The 24690-nt window shown below is 47.9% G+C and overlaps 1 protein-coding gene and 1 long non-coding RNA gene across 2 annotated transcripts; both read right to left on the minus strand.

The window, feature by feature from the left end:
- Positions 1-473: 473 nt before the first annotated feature.
- Positions 474-22693, minus strand: LOC109254051 (zinc finger protein 709-like). Its single transcript, XM_019427613.2, has 4 exons — positions 22530-22693; positions 4882-5008; positions 4602-4659; positions 474-3891 (listed from the first exon to the last, which is right to left on the minus strand). The coding sequence occupies exons 1-4, from the start codon at positions 22530-22532 to the stop codon at positions 2157-2159; spliced, it is 1923 nt and encodes a 640-aa protein (XP_019283158.2). The 5' UTR covers positions 22533-22693; the 3' UTR covers positions 474-2156.
- Positions 17915-18514, minus strand: LOC128775514 (uncharacterized). Its single transcript, XR_008420220.1, has 2 exons — positions 18442-18514; positions 17915-17948 (listed from the first exon to the last, which is right to left on the minus strand). It is a non-coding gene; the product is annotated as an uncharacterized LOC128775514 (long non-coding RNA).
- Positions 22694-24690: the final 1997 nt, after the last annotated feature.

The following is a 24690-nucleotide window of genomic DNA, read 5'->3' on the forward strand; positions in this document are numbered from 1 at the left end:
TGTCTCCCCCTCTCTCTGCCCCTCCCCCACTCACGCTCTGTCTCTCTGTCTCTCCTTCAAAAATAAACATTAAGAAAAATTAAAAAAAAAAAAAATGTACCCAATAAGGTGATGCTGCCTCAACACTCCCGAGATGATCTCCAACACCTCTGACCTTGAGAAGACACAGACCTTGGTTGGGAAATGCCTAGGAGTTCTCCCTCTAACCCAGATTAGTTACTCAGCTGTGGCTAACGGGGGGTCCAACGGCTCTGCGCTTTCTTTCTAATGGAGGCCCTGAAAGAGAAAACCACTCAACGTGGAAAGCCTGACTCTTCAGCAGCAACGCGTTCAAAGAAAGATCTCGACCGAAGGAAGAAATGTAAACGTTGACAAAAGGAAACCTGTTGAAAATGGAGTCAGGAGCTCAGCAGAAGTTCCCAGCCCTATGGCTCCTCAGGTGCCCACTCAACAGGACGGGACGTACCCTGAACTACCACTTTGGCGACTACTTATTATCTCTGCAGGAGAAGAAAGGGTTCCCCCTCACCCCACAACAGGCCAGCCAATGACACAGTCACGACTCGGCCAATGAAAAGCCGCTGTATTTTGAAGCCCCGGTGTGCTCTGATCAAACTTGTGTTCGTAACAGCCCCTCCCAAGTCCCCCGCTTTCTTCTGTAGGAGGAGCACTCCTCTCCTTTGTCCTCCGGTTGCCGATGGCCATGGCCATGGCCGTGCATGGCTTCCTTGTCCAGAACTGCACTTCTCTATTGCTGCAAAACTCATTTTTGCTGAAGCATTGGCAGTTTGTTTTTAAGGATGACACGTCATTACTCAATAGCCCTATCCTTACAGAAAAATGAAAAAATTATGTAAAAATTAAACCTACTTGCGTGTTGGAAACAGACTTCAGTTCGTCCACGGATAAAAGTCGTCCAAATAGAAACACTAGCCTTTTACCAAGTGGAAAGTTTTACCTGTTAAACTCAGAATCTGCTGCTTCGTGAGTACCTGCAATATTTTCCCACCTCAATGTTTACTTGCAAAACTAAAGTAGAAATCCAAACTACAGAGAATTACTTTAAGAATGAGCCACTGTAGGGGCGCCTGGGTGGCTCAGTCGGTTAAGCATCTGACTTCGGCTCAGGTCACGGTCTCATGGTTTGTGAGTTCGAGCCCACTGTCAGTGCAGAGCTTGCTTGAGATCTTCTCTCTCTCCCTTCCCCTCACCCACTCTCATGCAAAATAAATAAATTGAAAAATAAAAAACAAAAGGGGGGGCCCCCTGGGTGGCTCAGTTGGTTGGGCGTCCAACTTTGGCTCAGGTCATGATCTCACGGTTTGTGAGTTCGAGCCCCGCATCAGGCTCTGTGCGGACAGCTCGGAGCCTGGAGCCTGCTTCGGATTCTGTAGCTCCCTCTCTCTCTCTCTCTCTCTCTCAAAAATAAATAAACGTTAAACAAAACAAAAACGAGCCATTGTACCTTCTCCACAAAATATGTGAATCACACCATCAGGCTACATGCCTTAAACTTATGCAGTAATATGTTAATTTTTCCCAATAAAACTGGAGAAAAAAAAGCCGCTGATGAAGACAATATTATGTATACTGTTAATAACGTTTCTTTCGTGTTGTGCATTTGGGGGAGTGTCATACACTCATTAATTTGCACCAGGCTTACCCATATTACTTACAAAAATAGGATTTCCTTCCAGTGCAGTTTTCAAAGGACTTTGAAAACATTTGTGAAAATCAGAAGGTGTTCCTTTATAAAGTATCTATCCATCATACATTCTCTTGTGGTTTTGTAAGAAGGTGGGGCAAGTGAATTTTCCTACAATGTTTACATTCAAGACTACCCTCTGCAGTGTGGGTTCTTCTGTGGCTTCTCACGGAAACGCACGGATGGCCTTCCCCCGTCCCTTACATTCATACGGTTTCTCCCCCGCGTGCACCCATGCGTCCTCGAAAGACTGTGATAAAGGAAGGCTTTCGCCACTTTCCTTTCCATTCGGTTTCTCTCTAGTAGGAGTTCCGTGTATGTGAAGGTAACAGCGAGTAGGACTGGACCGTATTGTTTGTGCACATAGCGTTTCTCGCCCGTGTGAGTGATCTCGTGTATTCAGAAAGAACTGGAACGGAAGGCTTTTCCCACATTCCTTACATTCATACGGCTACGCTCCGCTATGAGTTCTCTCGTGGTTTCGTAGGGAACTGGAACGAGTAAAGGCTTTACCACAATGTTTACACTGATAGGGTTTCTCCCCGGTGTGAGTCCGTTCGTGTGTTCGCAACGAACTAGGACAATCGAAGGCCTTCCCACATTCCTTACATTTACAAGGCCCGTCTCCAGTGTGCTTTATCATGTGCCTTTGAACGTTTGAGAGAGTAATGAAGGCTTTCCCACACTGCTTACATTCATACGGCTTCTCTCCGCTATGGGTCCTTTCGTGCTTTTGCATAGAACTGAGATAAATGAAGGCTTTCCCACACTGCTTACATTCATACGGCTTCTCTCCACTGTGGGTCCTTTCGTGTTTTTGCATAGAACTGAGGTAAGTGAAGGCTTTCCCACACTGTTTACATTCGTAGGGTTTCTCCCCGGTGTGACTTCTTTCGTGTTTCTGGAGGGAACAGGGAAAACTGAAGGCTTTGCCACATTCCTTACATTCGTGAGGTTTTTTCCTACTATGACTTCTTTCGTGGTTTTGAAGGGACATGGAGGAACTGAAGGCTTTGCCACATTCCTTACATCCGTATGGCTTTTCTCCGCTGTGGATCTTTTCGTGACATCGAAAGTAATTGGGGCAGTCGAAGACCTTCCCGCACTCCTTACACTTGTAAGGTCCATCTCCGGCGGCCTTCATCACGTGTCTTTGAAATATCGCGAGAGGACTCACGGGGTTCTCACAGTCGTTACATTCACAGGGCTCCTCGCCCGTGTGACTTCTCTCGTGCTTTCGGAAATACTTGGGACAACTGAAGGACTTCCCACAGATCTTGCATTCATAGGACTTCTCCCCGCTGTGTCTCCTTTCGTGGTTTCGAAAGTATACGGGACAGCTGTAGGTTTTACCGCATACCTTACATTCGTACGGCTTCTCGCCCCGGTGTCTCTTTTCGTGACTGCGGAAGGATCTAGGGCAGCTGAAGCCTTTACCGCACTGCTTACACTCGTAGGGTTTCTCGCCGGTGTGCGTTTTCTCATGTTTTCGAAAGTAATTTGGGCAACTGAAGGCTTTCCCGCACTTCTTGCACTCATAGGGCTTCTCTCCAGTGTGAGTTCTCTCGTGTATTCGGATGTAACTGGCGTAACTGAAGGCTTTCCCACATTGCTTACACTCGTACGGCTTCTCGCCGGTGTGAGTTCGCTCGTGAATCCGGCAGTAGCTGAGACAACTGAGGGCTTTCCCACAGTGCTTACACCTGTACGGCTGCTCTCCGGTGTGCGTCCGCTCGTGTTTCTGGAAGTTGTGGCGATACCGGAATGTTTCTCCGCACTGTTTGCACGCGTAGGGCTTTTCGCCCGTGTGGATCCTTTCGTGCTTGCGAATGGACTGGCAGTGCTTGAAGGCTTTCCCACAGTGCTGGCACTGGTAAGGTTTCTCGCCCGTGTGAGTCCTGACGTGTACGCGGATGGACTGGCGATGTTTGAAGGCCTTCCCACACTCCTTACACTTATAAGGCTTCTCTTCGTATTCCTGGTACTCGTACAGTTTGTGGCCGGTGTGGGAGAGCATGTGTCTGCTGAAGGATGAATGATGCCTGAACACCTGTCCACAGAAACTGCATTTACGGAGTTTGATTCCAGTAGAAATCTTCTTTATCGGCTTCGGACTTGGATTCTGGCGGCGGGGGTCTCCGCGCTGACTACCTTCCTTACTTTGACAGGGACCCTCTACCACGCGCCTGCCGGAGAAGGGAGAAGCAGGTTATTAACGGTTTATTAGGAATTTCGTACTCACTGCATTATTGCAATGAGATTTTTTTTTTTTCCGCCATTTTCCCAAAAACACCGTGTGTGGGTTTCGTGCTGGTGGTCTGGAAGTGAACGTGTGCTAGGCATTCTGCGAGAGGACTCGATCGCAGCTCTTATCAAGAGAGATGGTCATCAACGGGGTTTCTGAAGACATTTTTCCACGTGTACTATTTTTCACACGTCGAACACCTAGGTCACATGACAGCAAAAATTCCTGATGAAAATATCCGAAAAATGAACAGACTTGAAAACTGGTCTGATTTGTTTTATTTGCTTGTTTGTTTTAATTTCGTGACAAAGATGCTCTCATGGGACACTCTTTTTTTATTTTTATTTATTTATTTACTTTTAAGTAAACATTAAAAAGGTGAGGGGGGTGGGCACCTGGGTGGCTCAGTCAGTTGGGCGTCTGACTTCGGCTCAGGTCAAGGTCTCCCGGTTCATGAGCCTGCAGCTTGCTTCGGACTCTGTGTCTCCCTCTTTTTCTCTGCCCCTCCCTGCACCTCCCTCTCTCTCTCTCTCTCAAAAATAAACATTAAACAGTTTTTTTTAAAAATAACATAAACGAGTTCCATGCTCTCTACTAACTGAGTTGGCCAGGCACCCCCAGGGACCCTGCTCTTATATGAGTGGGACTCACCTTCGATTTGTCTCATGTTCATACAGACTTTTACTGTTACGATCTTCCCATTTGTCTCCTACAACGCAGACCAGGAAAAATCAATTATAAAAAAATACTAAAATTATTTTAGCTGCTACATCCCTGATGAACCGTCACCACGGCTGCTTCATTTACCAACGGATTTGCTTTCCGCACGTAACCTCTCGAAACAGCACCGATAAACAAGCAACACTGGCTCCCTAGTTGATTAAGTGAATAAGAATAGTGACCAAGCAAGTAAGAATATCGTCATCCCTACCTACTGAGGCCAGGTTCCTGAAGGTTTCCTGCATCACATCTCTGTAGAGTTTCTTCTGGGAAGGATTCAGAAGAGCCCACTCCTCCAGGGTGAAGTTCACAGCCACATCCTCCAAGGCCACTGAGTCCTAAAACATCCCATACATGTGTACAGGGGGATGGGTGAGACGGGCAGAACTGGCGATCTATACTCAATTCGTAAGAAATTCACATACGACCCTGACTTCTCAACATTTATTCTACGACTCGGTTCTCAGACTCCTCCTCTCGGGCCACACTCACGTCCTCGTGAATTTAACAGCGTCACGAACACACGGAATTTACTGCCACGTTTTTACGGTGATCACTTCAAACCTTCATTGCTCTCTACTGTCAGGGAACAGAACACCTTGGAGAAACGCTACAGAAACGGAAGAAATGTTTCCATCTTAAGACCATCAATTCTTTGTGAGAAAAACTTTCATCTCCTTAAATAACCACATCAGGCACTACTCCATGAAGCCTGGGGTCATAAGTGCACGATGTTTTATGAACAAAAACAGGGAAAAAAAAAATGGAAGCTTTTTCTCCTATTCCCATCCCCAAACATGAGGAGCCAGGAGGATCCAAACTATCGTTAAGATCCAGCTGGCCATAATGTCCTAACGTCCTGCAGGCCATTGCAGTCATATCCAGCTAGATGAACAATACTCTCATAGAAGAGTACAATTCTCATTTGTATAATATTTATCACGGAAATCAGTTTTGCCTTCCGTGCTCTGTCTCATTTCACGGACCAGGATGACATTCGGAGGACTCAACTCAGACGGCAGGAAAAGACGTGACAACTTAGACATCCCCAAAATCCATATACTAACGAGTCTCAGAGCTGCCTCCCATTAATTTTTAGGACACAAAGGCACACAGACCAGAAGAGATTTTCTGACAGCATCATAACTAACCAGGGCCTTGTGACCTTGAGGAACATGTTGAGGCCTGGAGTTTGCAAGGGACTTCGCTGAATTCCACACCGGTACTGAAGATGTATGTGTACGGGATATGAAACAGAGTCCAAAAATCTCATCAAAGCCCCTTTTTCTGATTCCTGGTGCAACGGATACCCAACCAGCCATTTGACAGGCTTTCCTCCCAACTTCTCTCATTTCCGAGTTCCTCTGTTGGGAAGGCAGGACAACAGTCTATCCAAGCACAGGAATCCCTCAACGGATTAATTCCCCTAAATGCTGGCCCGTGAAAGAGATCAGTAATTCAATGATGTCCATGTCTAGGGAACAGCGAAAACTTCCCACCCAGCAATTCTAATGCTAGAATGGACGGATTCAGTAGAGTGACAGCAAATGAGGAACATTTCTCAGGGAGTAATGAGGTGCCTCACGACCAGTAACGAACTGGTCAGTCGTAAGTATTCTTTCCACCATGGAACTGCAGAGCACGTTCATAAAAAGTCCTATTAGCTAGTGTGCAGAAGAGAATGAACATTAGGAAGCCGGAGACTGCTTAGGAAGCCTTAGAGTGGCGCCTGTGTGGCTCAGTCAGTTAAGCACCTGACTTCAGCTCAGGTCATGCTCTCCTGGTTTGTGAGTTCGAGCCCCGTGTCGGGCTCTGCGCTGACAGCTCAGAGCCCGGAGTCTGGAGCCTGCTTCGGATTGTGTGTTTTCCTCTCTCTCGAATTACAGAGATAAAAAGTAGTCATTTAAAGATATGTCCAGGGGCACCTGGGTGGCTCAGTCAGTTAACTGTCTGACTCTTGATCTCAGCTAAGGTCTTGATCTCAGGGTGGGAGTTTAAGTCCCAAGTGGGTGTAAAGCCTACTTTAAAAAAAAAAAAAAAAAGGGAAAAAGGTCCATAATATTCTATGCTTCTCAACAAGGCTCATCCTCAAGACAATCTATTTCACAAGAGTATAAGTGGCCGGGACTGTCCCAAGGCCTATTCGACCCAAGAGGAGGGAAACAGCCAACTTAAGTCCCTTCTAGCCTTATCACCTCCAGAAGGTAGAGTGCTTCTTCTGAGGATGACGAGGTTTTTTTTTCCCCCCTCATGACACCAAATATGTGATGTCTGTCCCAACACCACTTCTCCAATTCTATGTCACCAAACGGGTGTCTAACAGTTCAATTCACTTACAACACTAACACCCAGAGTCCACATCAGACTCCATAGGCGAAGAGTTCAGTCCCACACACTGCCCCTACTTCGGACGCTGGCTGTGACACTTCTGCTCGGCCGCCCACACATTTGGATCCCCTCCATGTGCCATCATGTACGGTAACTTACATGACACAGACAAGAGGTAGTGATGCCAAGTCAGGTCTTAGTCATACGCCTAAGGGGAGTGGGGGGGGGGAGGGGATCTTGCAGAGCTGTCCCCTCCTCTCTGGACACGCCAACCTTCCTGCACCTGGATGTAGGTGTTCACCCACCTGGACAACCCCCGAATTGGGTCTGCAAGGGTTTTCGTGGAGATTTCATTCAATGGACACAATTTATGAAATCTCTGGCCACTGGTGATTAACTCACTCTCCATAGCCTGTCTTCTCTCTCCAGATGCTGGGAGCTGGGGCTCAAAGTCCCAAGCCCTTAATCAAGGCTTGGTGTTCATGGTGTGTTCAACCCTCACCCTGCTATGTAGTAGCAGTATATATTTATATTTACTGTGAGATATATATATATATACACACACACACACACGTTATATATATATATGTAATATATATATAATATATATATAATATATATATAATATGTATTATATATTAATATAATATATATGTGTGTGTGTGTGTGTATATATATATATACACGTGTATATATATATATATATATATATATATATATATATATATATATATAAAGGGGCAGCGCCTGAGTGGCTCAGTCTGTTGAGCATCTGACTTCAGCTCCGGTCATGATATCACAGTTCATGAGTTCGAGGCCCGCAGGGGGCTCTCTGCTGTCAGCACGGAGCCCACTGCAGATCCTCAGTCTCCCTCTCTCTTTCTGCTCCTCCCCCGCTCGCACTCTTCTCTTTCAAAAGTAAACACTAAAAAAAAATGTTTTTAAAAGACACGATCGGGGCGCCTGGGTGGCTCAGCCGGTTAAGCGTCCGACTTCAGCTCGGGTCATGATCTCGAGGTCCGTGAGTTCAAGCCCCGCATCGGGCTCTGGGCTGACCGCTCAGAGCCTGGAGCCTGTTTCCGATTCTGTGTCTCCCTCTCTCTCTGACCCTCCCCCGTTCATGCTCTGTCTCTCTCTGTCTCAAAAATAAATAAATGTTAAAAAAAAATTTTTTTTAATTAAAAAAAAAAAAAAAGACACGATCACCCCCTTATCAGTTAGGTAATTCCAAGGGCTTCAAGTGGTTTTTGCTAGGAACTAAGAGACATACCTTTCCCACTGTAGCACAGGTCAAACCCAAGTATGTAGAAAAATAAGCTCCCTAAAGATGGAGACCAATCATGCTTCCTTCCCCTGTGCCCACACCTACCTCTCTACACATCAACTGGGCTTTTATTTAATATACGTGCACTACCCTGAAAGAACTAAATGCTTTCTGGTAACATTAGGAAGAAGGCCAGGATGTCCCCTCTCCCCAGTCCTGGTCAACCTTGTACTAGAATTCTTAACTAATGCAGTAAGACCCAAAAAGGAAAAAACAAAAAAAAACCAGTATGCAGGTTGGGAAGCTAGAAATAAAATGGTCTTTGCAGCAAAAGACAAAAGACTGTCTGTGGAGCAAATCGCATAGTCCCAGATGACAAGAAAATCCCTTCCAACTCCAGCTGACCCTTGAACAACTTGGGAGTTAGGGGCACCAAACCCTTGGGCAGTCAAATATCTGGGTACATCTTTTGGCCGCCCATAACTATGGACAGCCTACTGTTGACCGGGATCCTTAAGGACAACATAAAAGCCGATTAACACGTATTTTGTATGTTACGTGCCCTAGATCCTTCCAGTAAAGTAAGCTAAAGAAAACATTAATGAAATTATAAGGAAACGTTGATTGAAAAAAATCTACCCATAGGTAGGCCCAGCCAGGCTGGATCAGGCCCCGGGCGCGGTGGGTAATGGCTGCGGGCCTGGCCCCAGGATGGCCACGGTCCATCCCCTGGTAGCTTCAGCTGGGCCAGGCCTCAGGGTGGCGACAGCAGCCTGGAGGCTGGTGGAGCTGCCTCGCCCGCTGGGAGCTGCACCCCAGGCCCACGCCCCTCAGCAGCTGTGGCCACACCTAAGCGCTCCCACCTCCAGGAGGACTGGGGTGCCGTCCCCGCTGGCCTGGGAGGGACCCGACGACCGTAGCTGTCCCAAATGCAGCGCCAGAGGCCAACCTGCTTGCATAGGACTCAGTGGGTGTGGCCTCCTTGTGCATCGCCGATGAGTCTCCCCATTTCAGCCCAGCCTCCTGAAGACCAGCGCGAGATACGCCACCCGACCACCCCATCAGTACACGGGCGACCTGCAGCCCTGCCCTGTGCCAGCACCTCCACGGGTACTCAGGAGGCAGCAAGCACTACCTCTGGGCCCGTCACTTTTGATTCAGTCCAGGGAAGGCCGGGCCGGGGGGTGGGGGCGGGGTAGCTGTAAATAAATGCCTTGTCGGGGCGCCTGCGTGGCTCAGTCCGTTAAGCGTCTGACTTCGGCTCAGGTCACGATGTCATGGCCCAGGAGTTCGAACCCCGTATCAGGCTCTGTGCTGACAGCTTGGGAGCCAGGAGCCTCCTTTGGATTCTGTGTCTCCCTCTCCCTCTCCCTCTCTCTCTCTCTCTCTCTGCCCCGCCCCAGCTCACATCCTGTCTCTCTCAAAAATCAACAAACATTAAAAAAATTTTTTAGGGGCACCTGGGTGGCGCAGTCGGTTAAGCGTCCGACTTCAGCCAGGTCACGATCTCGCGGTCCGTGAGTTCGAGCCCCGCGTCAGGCTCTGGGCAGATGGCTCAGAGCCTGGAGCCTGTTTCCGATTCTGTGTCTCTCTCTCTCTCTCTGCCCCTCCCCCGTTCATGCTCTGTCTCTCTCTGTCCCAAAAATAAATAAAAAACGTTGAAAAAAAAAAAATTAAAAAAAAAAAAATTTTTTTTAAATACAAAATACCTTGTGGCTTTTGCTATCATCTCCTTAAAATTTTTTTTACACCCGCGTACCCACAGAGTTCAAACCTGTGTTAAAAGGTCAACTATACCAAGAGAATAAGGAAAGCTGAAGGACAAAATGTTAATTTACAAAAGTCAATTACTATTTTTTTTTTATTTTTTTTAACGTTTATTTATTTTTGAGACAGAGAGAGACAGAGCATGAATGGGGGAGGGTCAGAGAGAGAGAGACACAGAATCTGAAACAAGCTCCAAGCTCTGAGCTGTCAGCAAAGAGCCTGACGCGGGGCTTGAACTCACGGACCGCGAGATCATGACCTGAGCCGAAGTCGGCCGCTTAACCGACTGAGCCACCCAGGCGCCCCGCATTACTATTTTTTTTTAAGTTTATTTACTTATTTTGAGAGAGAGAGAGAGAGAGAGAGAGCGCGCAAGCACACGGGAGGGGCAGAGAGAGGATCATAAGCAGGCTCCGCACTGTCAGCAAGGAGGCCGATGCAGGGCTTGAACCCACGAGCGGTGAGATCATGACCTGAGCTGAAATCAAGCGTCAGACACTGAATCGACTGAGCCAACCAGGCACCCTTCACTTTCTAAAGATCCACACAAGAATACAGAACCCATCTTTGAGAAAGGACTAAACACAATTCAATAGAAAATGTAGCCTTTAGAGTAAATAGGGCAGGAAGAACTAGACATCCATAAACATACACACAAAGAATCCGTGCACAGATTTTACACCTCTCACAAAAATTAAACAATGGATCGTAGCCCTGCCCCCGGCTACGGAGCGTGACAGGGGGCATGGGCTTGGACTATCCCAGGGACTTGGTGAGGGGGCGGGGGGTCCAAGCACCACGACGCTGTGACCAAAGCGCAGCAAAGTGAGCACACAGGGTCAGTGGTGATGTCGACCACCCACCCGACCAGTCTGGAAACAGGGACCAAGGAGTCTAATACGTGTGAGTCGGGGGCTGGCAGGAAGGTGGGTGGGGGTGGGGGTGAAGGATCACAGATTTAGTGTAAAATGTTAAACTACAAAACTCCTAAAAGAGAACACAGGAGAAAATCTAGGCGGCCCTGGGTTTGGTGATTGCTTCGGGGACACAATGACGAAAGCGAGATCCAAGAAAGAAAAAATAAATATGTTTTCATCCAGATGAAGAACTCCTGCCCAGAGAAAGACAGTGTTAATTAAGGAGACGAAAACACAAGCCACAGACTGGCAGAAAATCTTTATAAATCACTTACCTGATAAAGGACTGGTATCTCAAATATCCAAAGAACTCTTAAAACTCGTAGAAGACGAACAACCCAATTAAAAATGGGAAATAGATCTGAACACGCAGGTCGAGGAACGGTATAAGGAAGCATACAAAAGCAATTTGAAAATGCTGGGTCTTGGGGCGCCTGGGTGGCGCAGTCGGTTAAGCGTCCGACTTCAGCCAGGTCACGATCTCACGGTCCGTGAGTTCGAGCCCCGCGTCAGGCTCTGGGCTGATGGCTCAGAGCCTGGAGCCTGTTTCCGATTCTGTGTCTCCCTCTCTCTCTGTCCCTCCCCCGTTCATGCTCTGTCTCTCTCTGTCCCAAAAATAAATAAACGTTGAAAAAAAAAAAAAAATGCTGGGTCTTTGGAAAATTGCAAATAAAAGAGTTATCACCAGCCTCTAGGTGTAAACCCTGACAATTGTTTTTGGGTTGGTTGGTTTGTTGTAATGCGAGGGCCTGAATTAAGCTTTGATTGCTAAGGCATTCACTTCAAAGATGGCCGTTTCAAATAAACACACAGCCAGCCTGCAGGAAGAATAAGGCCCCAGCCCCTCACTGAGCCATCTTTTTTGTTAAACATCTTGACTGATTTCAATAACTATCTGGGCCGCTGGTTTTTTCTCCTCCTCCACTTGAAATGCCCGCTCTTGTGTTTTAAATTCACCAAAGAGGGGTGCCCGGCTGGCTCAGTCGCTTGGGTGGCCGACTGTGGCTCAGGTCATGATCTCACGGTCCGTGGGTTCGAGCCCCGCGTCGGGCTCTGTGCTGACAGTGCGGAGCCTGCTTGGAATTCTGTCTCCCTCTCTGCCCCTCTCCCGCTCAAGCTCTGTTTCTCTCAAAATAAATAAGCTTAATAAAAAAAAATTTTAATTTAAATTCCCAAGCCCCCTGCCTGCCCCCCGCCGCCTCCCCAGCTAACGGAACCTCCTGTGTGAGCCCAGCTGTGCTGCGTAATTTCCAGGTCCTCTAATAAACCTTTTTTTTTTCCCCCAAAGTTTCCAGATGATCACTGCTGAACAGTGTCTCTTAATTCTAAGAACCAAAAGGGCCAGTCCAACCACAACACTGGTACCGGAAGGCTGAGGTCGGCACAAAACGACCAGCGTAGCAGGAGGACCGCATGACCGGCCTTGCGGGGACTGGGAGAAATGCCCTTTACCTGCAACTTGCTTACCAAACCACCTAACTCAGGTAGCTCCCACCATCTGGAAAGGAGTACTGTTTGTTGGGGGATCTGTCACTGTGGGGGGGGGGGTCTGTCACACTGCGACATGCTTGCGATGTGGGCTACCCGCGGTGTCCACCCCAAAAGGTCACAGTCGTCAGAGTAATCAAATGATCTCCCCAGAGCAGCAGGAGTCGGTCCTGGGGTTCTAATGAGACAATTCGACTGCTAATTAATTCTAAAGGCCTTAATTGACTATTAGCATGCATAAGGGTCCTCCATACCTCAAGGCAAGGAGAGCTAAGGAGGGTGAAATTGCAATCACGAGGCTACTGTCATATCCCAAGGACAGGCTCTAGGCTAAAGGCAGGAGGAAAACAGTCCCACATTTGAGCAGTCTGGGAGAACTCCGCCTGTGACCAGAGTCAGTGACTCATGTCCGGACTATAAGCCCGAACCCAGAAGAGTGAAGCAGCCTTGCAACCAGACACCAATGGCACCACCAGAGGAAAAAAAAAAAATGTAACAAAGCCCAATGGTCTCTGTGTCACTCTTCACACCTGACTCGATGGGATATGGGTCCCATTCCGGGCATGATGGTGCTTAAAAAAAAAAAAAAAAAAAAAAAAAATGAAAGGACAGATATAAATGTCATCAACATCTGGGGTGCCTGGGTGGCTCGGTCAATTAAGCATCCGACTTCGGCTCAGGTCATGATCTCACGGTGCGAGAGTTCGAGCCCCACGTCGGGCTCTGTGCTGACCGCTCAGAGCCTGGAGCCGGCTTTGGATTCTGTCTCCCTCTCTCTCTCTCTGCCCCTCCCCTGCTCATGCTCTGTCTCTCTCTCAAAAAATAAATGTTAAAATTGTTTTTCAATAAATAAATGTCACTGACATCCGGTGTAAGCACCCAAGATCCCAGAGGACAAACACCTGCTCCTTGATAAATGCAAAAGCCCAAGGCACGTCCTGGGTGTTCCTCAATGGTCCTGGGTGTTCCTCAATGCTATCATACCAGCCTGCCGAGAGACTCTGGTCTCCGGCTCTAGAGGGTTCGCCTAAGGGGTTTTCTCAAAGACCCTGTGCATATCACACAGGAGGCAGACCTCAAGCCAGAAGTCTCTTGGGACTCCCTGGAAAGGAAAATTGCTAACTATGAGGGCTCACGGTGCCATCATCCAAAAGTGTCTGGTAACAGGGACACCTGGGTGGTTCAGTCGGTTAAGCGTCTGACTTCAGCTCAGGCCATGATCTCACGGTTCATGACTTCAAGCCCCGCGTCGGGCTCTGTGCTGACAGCTCAGAGCCTGGAGCCTGCTTCCGATTCTGTGTCTCGCACTCTCCTTGCCCCTCCCCCACTCAGATTGTGTGTGTGTGTGTGTGTGTGTGTGTGTGCACGTGTCTCTCTCAAAAATAAATCAAAGTTTTTTTAATTACACACACACACACACACACACACACACACACTATACCTTAACTAAAAAATCAAACCTTCCTTGAAGATTTTATGCAGGAAGGAGAGAGGGGAATCAATTGGCTAATTGCGGGTTTTTGGTGGTTTGAAACAGGCTCTGAATTGTCACTCACAGCTGCCAAATACATCAACCGGCTGGTATCTCTCAAGACCCTACAATCCATTAAGTTTCTTAAAGATCCATCCAGGCCTCTGTGCTTGTTTCCGCCGAGATACCACAGACCCTAAGCTCCCTCAACTTCCCCCTGAACAGGGCAGAACCAAGAAATACAGCCCCTGCCACCAGTGGAATCCCCTGAGAGGATTACCAGGGCCTCTAACGAGGAGGAAGAGGGAACTGGGAAGGCAAAGGCTCCCAGAGCTACCAACTTATACTAGGACCTCCTTCCAGACTTGGAGATTTGCTGCCTGGCTCTATGCCCATCGTGACATCACAGTGATCACAGCTAAGGCTCCCAGGGAATGGAAAACATTAAGAAGAGCCCATCTCCTGCTAGGCGAAACTGGGAAGGTCCAATGGGTTTTCTAATTCCTCGACCCCAACCCTTCTTTTCCTACCCTGAAGAGGCCCCCATTTGACCCACGCCCAGAGAAGGAGTCCTTGCAGGGCGCTCCCCCTAATCACAGCATGGCACTACCACATCTTGATTGGAACGGTCAAAACCATCCAAAAAGGCAAGAAACTCCTTGGAAAAAGCTTGTGTTTTCTTTCTCAGTCCCCTGAAGATGTAAATCTTACCAGCCTTTGAAATGTAAACACCCCAGCAGGTAACTAAAACTCCCCGCAACAGCTGGCCGACAGAAGGAACAAAGAGAGGCTACACGAATTAGGCTTTTCATGGGGTGTGTTAAATTACGTGGGAGGCACCGTCGAATCAGTGATGATAAACTCTCAGGTCATAAGTTATGGGTGGATGCTATTAAAAGAAGCGTTCTAGAAATTGCACGAAATTCCCGAGACTCCCCTATGTCCTGGTATAACGTTATCCCTTGTAATTCTAGTTATTATCTTGGAATGTTACGTGCCACAGAAATAAACAAATTGTCCTGGCAACGGCATCACGATGAACTGTCATCGGATCTTTAACCATGGCCATTTTTAAGTCCTTTGTCACTCAATAGACAGGTGTTTTACTCTGATGCTCTTGCGAGTGATATTCAGAGATATTCGTGGAGATATTCTCAGAGATATTCGTGGAGAGGGCTATGACAAGCCCTCTCGAATTCAGGTTTCTGATAACTTTCAGATCATTCCACTGAACTGGGTAAGAATTTACAGTGCTCTCAGGAAAAACCGCATCCATAAAACTGCTAACCAAAGATCAAGAGCAAGGATTAATTACATAGGACTGAGTGAACTGATAAGGATAATTTTTATGACTTTTTGCTTAAAATTTTCGGACTCTTTAATCTTTTGCTTCCTAGATCTAAGAAAACCCTTTCTCTTAAGCTATGACTTACACCAATTTAGGATAAAGTATACCTTTGTGAACAAAGGTGAAACTATCACTTTTCCTCCCTACCTGATCTCTCCAGAATTCAGAAACTTTTAATGAGTATTCGCAGTCGCATAATAATACAGTTACATAAAATCAGTAAGAATCTAGTCTCCTTGCAAAAGGACACAATTGAAAACATTAGTTGTATTACCAAGGCTTTGAAATGTTACGTTCAACTGAGACACACGTAGATTCAAGTATGAACAGACAGCTTTTTAAGGAACTAAGGCTGACTTTACAGAGCCAATAAAGCCCCGTGGAAAAATCAAGCCTGATACCTAGTTAATAGGGCTCCCAGCAGCCTTACCAGGTGACTAGGGAAGGTGACTTTCTGTAGGTGCAGGAACCTCAGGATATTTTGAGGACCTCGAGAACAGAGGAATTAAACCCAAGCCAATAGGTGTTGCAGGCAAAGTCTGATGGTTAAGTCCTTGGCTTGGCTTCCTAGCCACAAGAAATTTTTAAAAGTCCAACCTGGGGCGCCTGAGTGGCTCAGTCGGTTAGGCGTCAGCTCAGGTCATGATCTCACAAGTCTGTGAGTTCAAGCCCTGTGTCGGGCTCTGTGCCGATAGCTCAGAGCCTGGAGCCTGCTTCAGATTCTGTGTCTTCCCCTCTCTCTGCCCCTCTGAGCTCATGCTCTGTCTCTCTCTGTCTCAAAAATAAATAAAAACATTCAAAAAAAAAAAAAAGTCCAACCTGAGATTCCTTATGCAAAGTTCCAACAAAGCAGACTATGCGGTCAATCACTATTCTTACTGCACTTATGTAAATTACCAGGCCAAATTTATTAAAACTAGACTCAATTTGCAAACCAATTCGTTTTACTATGGTTATCTTAGATAGAAATGGGGGTGGCTATACAGAGAAAAATTAAGTCATTAATACACCTTTATAAATATTAGATTCTAGGGGCACCATGAGATCAGGACCTGAGCCCAAGTAGGATGTTTACAACCCACTGAGCCACCCAGGCGCCCCTCACGGATTTAGTTTTATTGTGGGACTCTTCAAACTGGGGACAATGGTTATGGACTGGACTTCAGACTACTGCCCGTTCAACTATCACAGGATTTGCTACCATAATCCGACCTACTTTCTGGGTTTGGACAAACCCTACTCCTGGACGTTCAGCAGATTAACTAACCAGGCAGTTAATGTCCTCACCATCGACTCTGATTCCTCCACATCACAAGGGTGGATTGTAGTGTAAACCCTGACAGTTTTCGGGTTTTTTTTTTCTTTTTTGCGATGCATGGGGCCTGACTTAAGCTTTGCTTGCTGAGGCATTCACTTCAAAGAGGCATACGCTTCAAAGACAGTATCTAGAATAAACACATTGCCGGCCACGTGACTAGATAAAGAGCCAAACCACCTCCTTTGTTTTGGAGATCTTGGTTGATTCTAACTGACCACTCAGACCATTTGCTGTGTCTCTTGTGATTTAAATTTCTGCTCTTAAGTTTTAAATTCACCCATAATGAGCGTGAGCCAGTAAAATCACAGACCCCCACCCTTACCTCAATAAAATAAGAACCCAAGCCTGGGTGTTGTCTCTCTCTACCGAGGACGTGTGTGACACACGAGGACGTGTGACCCCCAGTGCGCTGTATAATTTCCAGCTCTTTTGGTTATAAATTCCCCCCCCCCAAGTTTCCTGGTGGTTACTGCTGAAAGGGAGACTTACAGTCATAATAACAGCATCCACAAGGGCCAGTCCAACCATAACTGGTACTAAGACCCAGCACAAAACATAGGCGAATGGGGAGCCTGGCTGGCTCAGTGGGTAAAGCACTTAACTCGATCTTGAGATCAACTTGTGAGTTCCAGCCCAACTAGTTTACTTGAACAAACACACCAAATACAGGCAAATGGAGAAGCAATCACTGGTAAATCCACAGGATGACAGAGTCTTCAGTTACAAAAAAAGAAACGAGATTCCAAAGCCCAAAACCACATGGAGAAAACTTAAAATCCTATTCCTAAGTGAAAGAAGCCATTACGACAACACTCTCTGGCTCCAAGCATATGACATTCTGGAAAAGATAAACATAAAAGACAGTAGACGATCCTCGGTTGCTAGGGAATGAACAAGGGGAGCACGAGCACGCGAGATGTTCAGGACAATGACAATATTCTGTACGACACAGAAATGATGAAGACATGTGTTTTCATATTAGCTGAAGACCTGACATTGTGTAAGAGTCAACCCTACTGTAAACTACTCCGAAGTTGGCTCATCAAAATAACAAATGCACCAGAGTAATAGGAGATAAAAAAAAAATATAGGACAGGGGCGCCCGGCTGGCTCGGCTGGAGAAGTGTGCAACTCTTGATCTCAGGGTCGTGAGTTCGAGCCCCTCGTTGGGTGTAGAGATTCCTAAAAAAAAGAAACAAACCTTAAAAAAAAAAAAAACCTACCTCTGCTAAAAACTATATGTATATATTTATATATCATGATATATAAATATATGACAGTGTCCAGACAGAGGGGTTATGTGGGAAATCTCTGCACTTTGCGATCAAGTTTTCTGTACAATGTAAATGCTCTTTAAAAAGACAAGTCTTGGGGCGCCTGGGTGGCGCAGTCGGTTAAGCGTCCGACTTCGGCCAGGTCACGATCTCGCGGTCCGTGAGTTCGAGCCCCGCGTCGGGCTCTGGGCTGACGGCTCGGAGCCTGGAGCCTGTTTCCGATTCTGTGTCTCCCTCTCTCTCTGCCCCTCCCCCGTTCATGCTCTGTCTCTCTCTGTCCCAAAAATAAATTAAAAAAAAACGTTGAAAAAAAAAAAAATTTTAAAAAGACAAGTCTTGGGGCGCCTGGGTGGCTCAGTCGGTTAAACGGCCGACTTCAGCTCAGGTCACGATCTCGCGGTCCGTGAGTTCGAGCCCCGCGTCGGGCTCTGGGCTGATGGCTCAGAGCCTGGAGCCTGCTTCCAATTCTGTGTCTCCCTCTCTCTCTGCCCCTCCCCCACGCATGCTCTGTCTCTCTCTGTCTCAAAAATAAATAAAACGTTAAAAAAAAATTAAATAAATAAATAAATAAATAAAAATAAAAAGTCTAGGGGCACCTGCGTAGCTCAGTCAGCTAAGCATCTTGGTTTCCGCTCGGGTCATTATGTCATGGTTCATGAGTTCAAGTCCTGATGCTAGAAAACAGAACATCTTTAATTAATCCGAACTTATTTCAATAACCCATTATGCTGCTCCTGGAGGCCCGCAGCCTGAGACTCAGACGAGAAACTTCCACTCCATGCCTTGTTCCGCAGCCCGGCTTTACAAATTCTGAGAAGAGGGGCACCTGGGTGGCTCAGTCCACTGAGCGTGGGACTTCGGCCCAGGTCATGATCTCCCCCGGTTTGGGAGTTCAAGCCCCGCCTTGGACTCTGTGCTGACAGCTCAGAGCCTGGAGCCTGCTTTAGAGTCTGTGTGTGTGTGTCTCACTCTCTCTCTCAAAAATAAACACTAAAAAAAATTTTTTTTCAATTCTGGGAAGGTATGAAAAGCAACGTGAGTTCCACCACGAATGGAAGTGATGTCGATCACAAACGAAGTGATGTCGTCCCTCAACTCTAGGAACTGCCACTGATTTTCGCTCGGGTGCACCTCAGCAGCTCCCCAGGAAGCCTCAGGGTCTGGGGAACGTGGGGGGACCCTGCCGGCATCATGGCATCTCATCTCTTTTTACACTGTGGCCTAGCGACCCGCACGTACAAAAGCTAATCCAAACACGAAAAACAACCCGAGAAACTTAAACACGTTCATCTCACACCGTGAGGTTGTCTTGAGTAAAACGGAACACAAATCCTACTTGGGTTTCCCGCATTTTCCACCTTGCCTCACACCGTCTCTCTCCACCAGCTTACAGTTTAGGAGCCCAAGTGCTGAAGGGAACCGGGGCCCAAGGGCTGCGCTGTTCCATCAATAAAGGAATCCAGGAAAGAAACTGGACTCAGCAGGGACGAGCAGCCCGCGTCCCACAGGACACGAGGAGAGCCACCTTCAGAAGGTTCCCGGTCTAGACGGTCCCGGTGGAGACAGAAGCCCTGGAGTGGGTCAGTCCCCGCGGAGGGAAGGGAGGGACACCCGAGCAGCCACAGGAATGCGCTCAGGGAGCCCTGCACACCCTCCCCTCCCCTCCCCTCCCCTCCCCTCCCCTCCCCTCCCCGGGGCAAAGGGAACCTCTCCCTGCCTCAGGGTTCCAGGCTCCCAAGTGAGGACACTCAGCAGGGTTCCGTTTAAGGTTCTGACCCAGATGACCCCCCCATTCACTGACACGGTTCCAGGACACAGAACTGGACTTTCACAGACTTCTCGACGGATGTGATTTATACTGAGCGCACCTCCGCCGGGCGTGCAAGACCAGGCCTACAAACAGGCCCAAGGCAATGAGAGCTACAACTCCAGAAAGGCCTCGACTGCCTCGTCACCCCACCCACCCCGAGTCCCATCCCAGATTTCCACCAGCCTGCAGCTTCTCTCAGAATAAAGGGCTCCTGGGGCGCCTGGGTGGCTAAGTCGGTTAAGTGTCCGACTTCAGCTCAGGTCATGATCTTGTGGTTCAAGAGTTCGAGCCCCTCGTCGGGCTCTGTGCTGACAGCTTGGAGCCTGCCTGGAGCCTGCTTCCGATTCTGTGTCTCCCTCTCTCTCTGACCCTCCCCCCATTCGTGCTCTGTCTCTCTCTGTCTCAAAAATAAATAAACGTTAAAAAAAAAAAAAAGAATAAAGGGCTCCTTCTACAATGGCAGTGAGCAAACAGGACACCTGCAGAGAGAGGGACCCCAAGGACAACTGGGGGCCTTCAAGTACTTGCTTTTGCAGGTTTAAGGGGGTCTTAGCTTAAGGTGCTCGTGGCTGGCTCAGTCTGGCTCAGTTGATAGTCTGTGACCTTTGATCTTGGGGTCATAAGTTCGAGCCCCACGTTGGTTACAGTTTACTCACACAAAAAAAAAAAGAGAAGAAAGAAAGAAAGAAAGAAAGAAAGAAAGAAAGAAAGAAAGAAAGAAAGAAAGAAAGAAAGGATCTAACAAGGGGGTCTTAGCTTAGAGACCCTGACCTCAGGCTTCTGCTTCCCCTTGGAGTTGGGTTGGACACCACTGACATTTTATTTATTTTTTTAAATGTTTATTAACTTTTGAGAGACAGAGAGACAGAGCGTGAGTGGGGGAGAGGAAGAGAGAGAGAGGGAGACACAGAATCCGAAGCAGGCGCCAGGCTCTGAACTGTCCCCACAGAGCCCGACTCAGGGCTCGAACTCCCGGACTGTGAGATCATGACCTGAGCCGAAGTCGCATGCTCAACAGACTGAGCCACCTAGGCGCCCCTGACACCACCGACATCTTTTTTTTTTTTTTTTTTTTTCAACGTTTTTTATTTATTTTTGGGACAGAGAGAGACAGAGCATGAACAGGGGAGGGGCAGAGAGAGAGGGAGACACAGAATCGGAAACAGGCTCCAGGCTCCGAGCCATCAGCCCAGAGCCTGACGCGGGGCTCGAACTCACAGACCGCGAGATCGTGACCTGGCTGAAGTCCGACGCGCCACCCAGGCGCCCCCACCGACATCTTAAATCACACAAAAGCACGGCTCGAAGAGGCCAGCAAAAATCACTCAAACCCAGTGTTTATGCGGAAAAGAGAGAAGAAAATTGGAAGGCACTCTGCTAGGTCAGCAAGAACCCCCACAAGTAATTATTGCATTCCCGGAGGGGGGGAAAAGTGTTAATTATTATTTCCACGGCAAGTAATTGTTTTTATAAACTCTTAATCATACCTGATTAAGAATCAGGGGCGCCTGGGTGGCGCAGACCGTTAAGCATTCAGCTTCGGCTCAGGTCATGATCCTGCATTTGGGGGGTTCCAGCCCCGTGTCGGACTCTGGACCGACAACTCAGAGCCTGGAGCCTGCTTTGGATTCTTGTGGCTCCCTCTCTCTCTGCCCCTCCCCCACTCACGCTCATTCTCTCTCTCTCTCTCTCTAAAAAACAAATAAACATTTAAAAAAGGAAAAGAATCACACTTCTGGTCTGCATACCCAAGCCCTGGAAACCCATGTGAACTCACCCCAAATAAAAGAACAAACCTCAGACTCTTACTAGCTAGCTGCGCTGGGAGGAAAAAAAGGGAAACAACAATTTTTAAGCCGTGCAACTGTAGTACTGGACTATTTTTTCTGAAATTACCTCTTTCGCGCCTCTTTGGAAATACTTCACACGGAGTTTCAAGCTCTGCTGATTACATGAATTTTCAGACACTGAAAAACTAAGACTAAAATAAAGTGAAAAAAAATCTTCTAAAAGCAACTTACTCAGAGAGGGGCAGCGCTGACCTGGAACTGTGCTCACAGCACAGAACGCTCGGGAAAGTTTCAAAGAGGAACCGCCACCCAAAGGACTTCCCATAGGATGTCTGTGCCCAGGAAAGATCCTGGGGGGAGAGGCACAAGGATTTCATACAAAGTAGTTCCAGGTGATTATTCTCGGCGTTTCTCTCAAGTCAAATATCCACACAGAAGACTAGCCTTTTAAAAAACAGCTATGCACGGACTGTGGCTAAATAATGAGCTAAAATGCTGGGTGTTTGAAATGCACCCATAGAACCAATGATTGATAATGATGCTGTGAACTGGCAAAGGGAAGCTGGCGTTAGGGAAGGCGGGAAGGAACTAGAAATGTAGGTGTTCACTGCCTGCCCCAGGGAGAGCTAGGCTGGGGGCGTGTAGCGGGGACAGAGTCACAGACTTCAGACCGTGCTTCCCAAACATCTGGAACGCTCAGGAGAAAATGAGCCCGCCCTGGGCAAAAGGAGGGACTGGGGACCCCACAGATCACAGCTCCTCCCACGCACAAACGCGAAGGAGTCACGATTGTCCCCCTGACGACCCTCCCCGTGGCCACCACACAATCGGAGGAGACGCGGCTGCGGGTGCAAAGCTGCCCAGGGTCTCCGGGGCCGAAGTCGCCGTGCACAGGACGGGGCAGCCCGGACGCCAGGGTCCCCGCTCCCGGCCCAGCACCCAAGCCGAAGGGGACCCAGGCGCCGCCGGCCAACTCGGGTCCGCAGACTCGGGAGATGACCGCGGGGGTCCCGCCACAGCCGGTTCCGGCCGGTTCCAACCGGCCCCTCGGCGCCCGGCTCTGGACCCCAGGAGGCACGCTCACCATTTCTAGGTTTCCTGGGTCCCCCGGCGGCCGTCCTTAGAGCACTGCCCCCGGTGTAGCTCACAGCGCGAAATAACGGCGGCTTGAGCAACGTGGCACCTTTAAATACAGGCGACCCGCGATCCCCAGGGAGGCTGAAAAGCGCAGGGACGTCCGGGGTGGTTGCGGAGCGGCGCCCCACCCACCGCGCCGCCGCCGCCCCTGATTGGACAGTTCTCAAGGCCTCGCCCCCTCACGCCTGAGTGACAGCGGGCGCCGGAGGTTAGGTGTCGGCGCTTAACTCCGGCCAGGAGGCGCCCTATCCAGGAACGTGTGGGTGAAAGCGCAGTACTGCCTGTCCGCTCCCAGAACTCTGACACTTCTTTGCAAACACAGACACTTAAAAAAATCATGTCTCCAAGGGCGCCAGGGCGGCTCAGTTGGTTAAGCGCGCGACTTCAGCTCCGGTGGTGATCTCACGATTGGTGGGTTCCAAGCCCACCTAGGACTTTGCGCCCACAGCGTGGAACCTGCTTTGGATTCTCCGTCTCCCTCTCTCTGCTCCTCTGCTGCTCGTGCTCGCTCCTTCTCTCTCAAAAATAAGTGAACAAATTTTAAAAAAAAATGTATTTAAAGTCACCTCTCCAGACACAATAATGAATCTAGCTACATTTCGGTCTTCGCCTGTTGCAAAATGGGAGTCTGACACAGTACTTTCGTCAAAAAGGTGCACAGGCAGATAGCAGGGGTGCATTAGGCGGGCATCCTTCCAGAACTTAGGTCAGATTCAGAAAAACGTCACTGGAACCAAAAACAAACCATCGCTTCAGATGAAAACTGGCTTCTGGGTTTAGAATGGTTAAATTTAGAAAACGTTTCTGACATGAAAAATTGGGATCGCATGGAAATCGTAAGCAGGGACTCTTTCTTACCGGTGATTCAGTCACACCCGCCCCCCCACCCCCGCACCCTCCCCCGCCGTCATGATCCGTCCCTTTCTAGTGATCACATGATTTAATCCGTCTATAATGCATCTATAATGAAATTTATCAGAAAACTGGGTTTCTCAGAATAGCAATCCCACTGATTGATGAATCTAGGATACCTGAGAGTAACCATCATGCTGACAATGATGGAATCACTCTGTGACAGGCATCCTCTCCAATACAGCATGCAAAACTACCATTTCTTTTCTTTATTCTTTTTTATTTTTCTTTATTTATTTTTTAATTTTACATCCAAGTTAGTTAGCATGTAGCGCAACAATGATTTCAGGGATAGATTCCTTAATGCCCCTGACCCATTCAGCCCACCCCCACTCTCACAACCCCTCCAGTAACCCTCTGTTTGTTCTCCATATTTAAAAGTCTCTTATGTTTTGTCCCCCTCCCTGTTTTTATATTATTTTTGCTTCCCTTCCCTTACGGTCATCTGTTTTGTAGCTTAGATTTTACATATGAGTGAAGTCATATGATATTTGTCTTTCTCTCACTAATTTCGCTTGGCATAATACCCTCTGGTTCCATCCACGTAGTTGCAAATGGCAAGCTTTCATTCTTTTTGATTGCCAAGTAATATTCCATTGTGTATATATATATATATATCACATCTTTATCCATTCATCCATCGATGGGCATTTGGGCTCTTTCCATACTTTGGCTATTGTTGAGAGTGCTGCTATAAACACTGGGGTGCACGTGCCCCTTCGAAACAGCATACCTGTATCCCTTGGATAAATCCCTAGTAGTGCAATTGCTGGGTCATAGGGTAGTTCTATTTTTAGCTTTTTTGAGGAACCTCCATACTGTTTTCCAGAGCGGCTGCACCAGCTTGCATTCTCACCAGCAGTGCAAAAGAGAGCCTCTTTCTCCGCATCTTTGCCAACGTCTGTTGTAGCCTGAACGTTAGCCATTCTCACAGGCATGAGGTGGTATCTCATTGTGGTTTTGATTTGTATTTCCCTGATGATAAGTGATGTTGGGCATTTTTTCATGTGCCGGTTGGCCATCTGGATGACTTCTTTGGAGAAGTGTCTATTCATGTCTTTTGCCCATTTCTTCGCTGGATTAGTTGTTTTTTGGGTGTTGAGTTTGAGAAGTTCTTTATAGATTTTGGATACTAACCCTTGATCTGATACGCCGTTTGCAAATATCTTCTCCCATTCTGTCGGTTGCCTTTTAGT

This window comes from Panthera pardus, unplaced genomic scaffold (assembly GCF_024362965.1).
Source record: "Panthera pardus isolate Hobbes unplaced genomic scaffold, ASM2436296v1 HiC_scaffold_8, whole genome shotgun sequence".
NCBI lineage: Eukaryota > Metazoa > Chordata > Mammalia > Carnivora > Felidae > Panthera > Panthera pardus.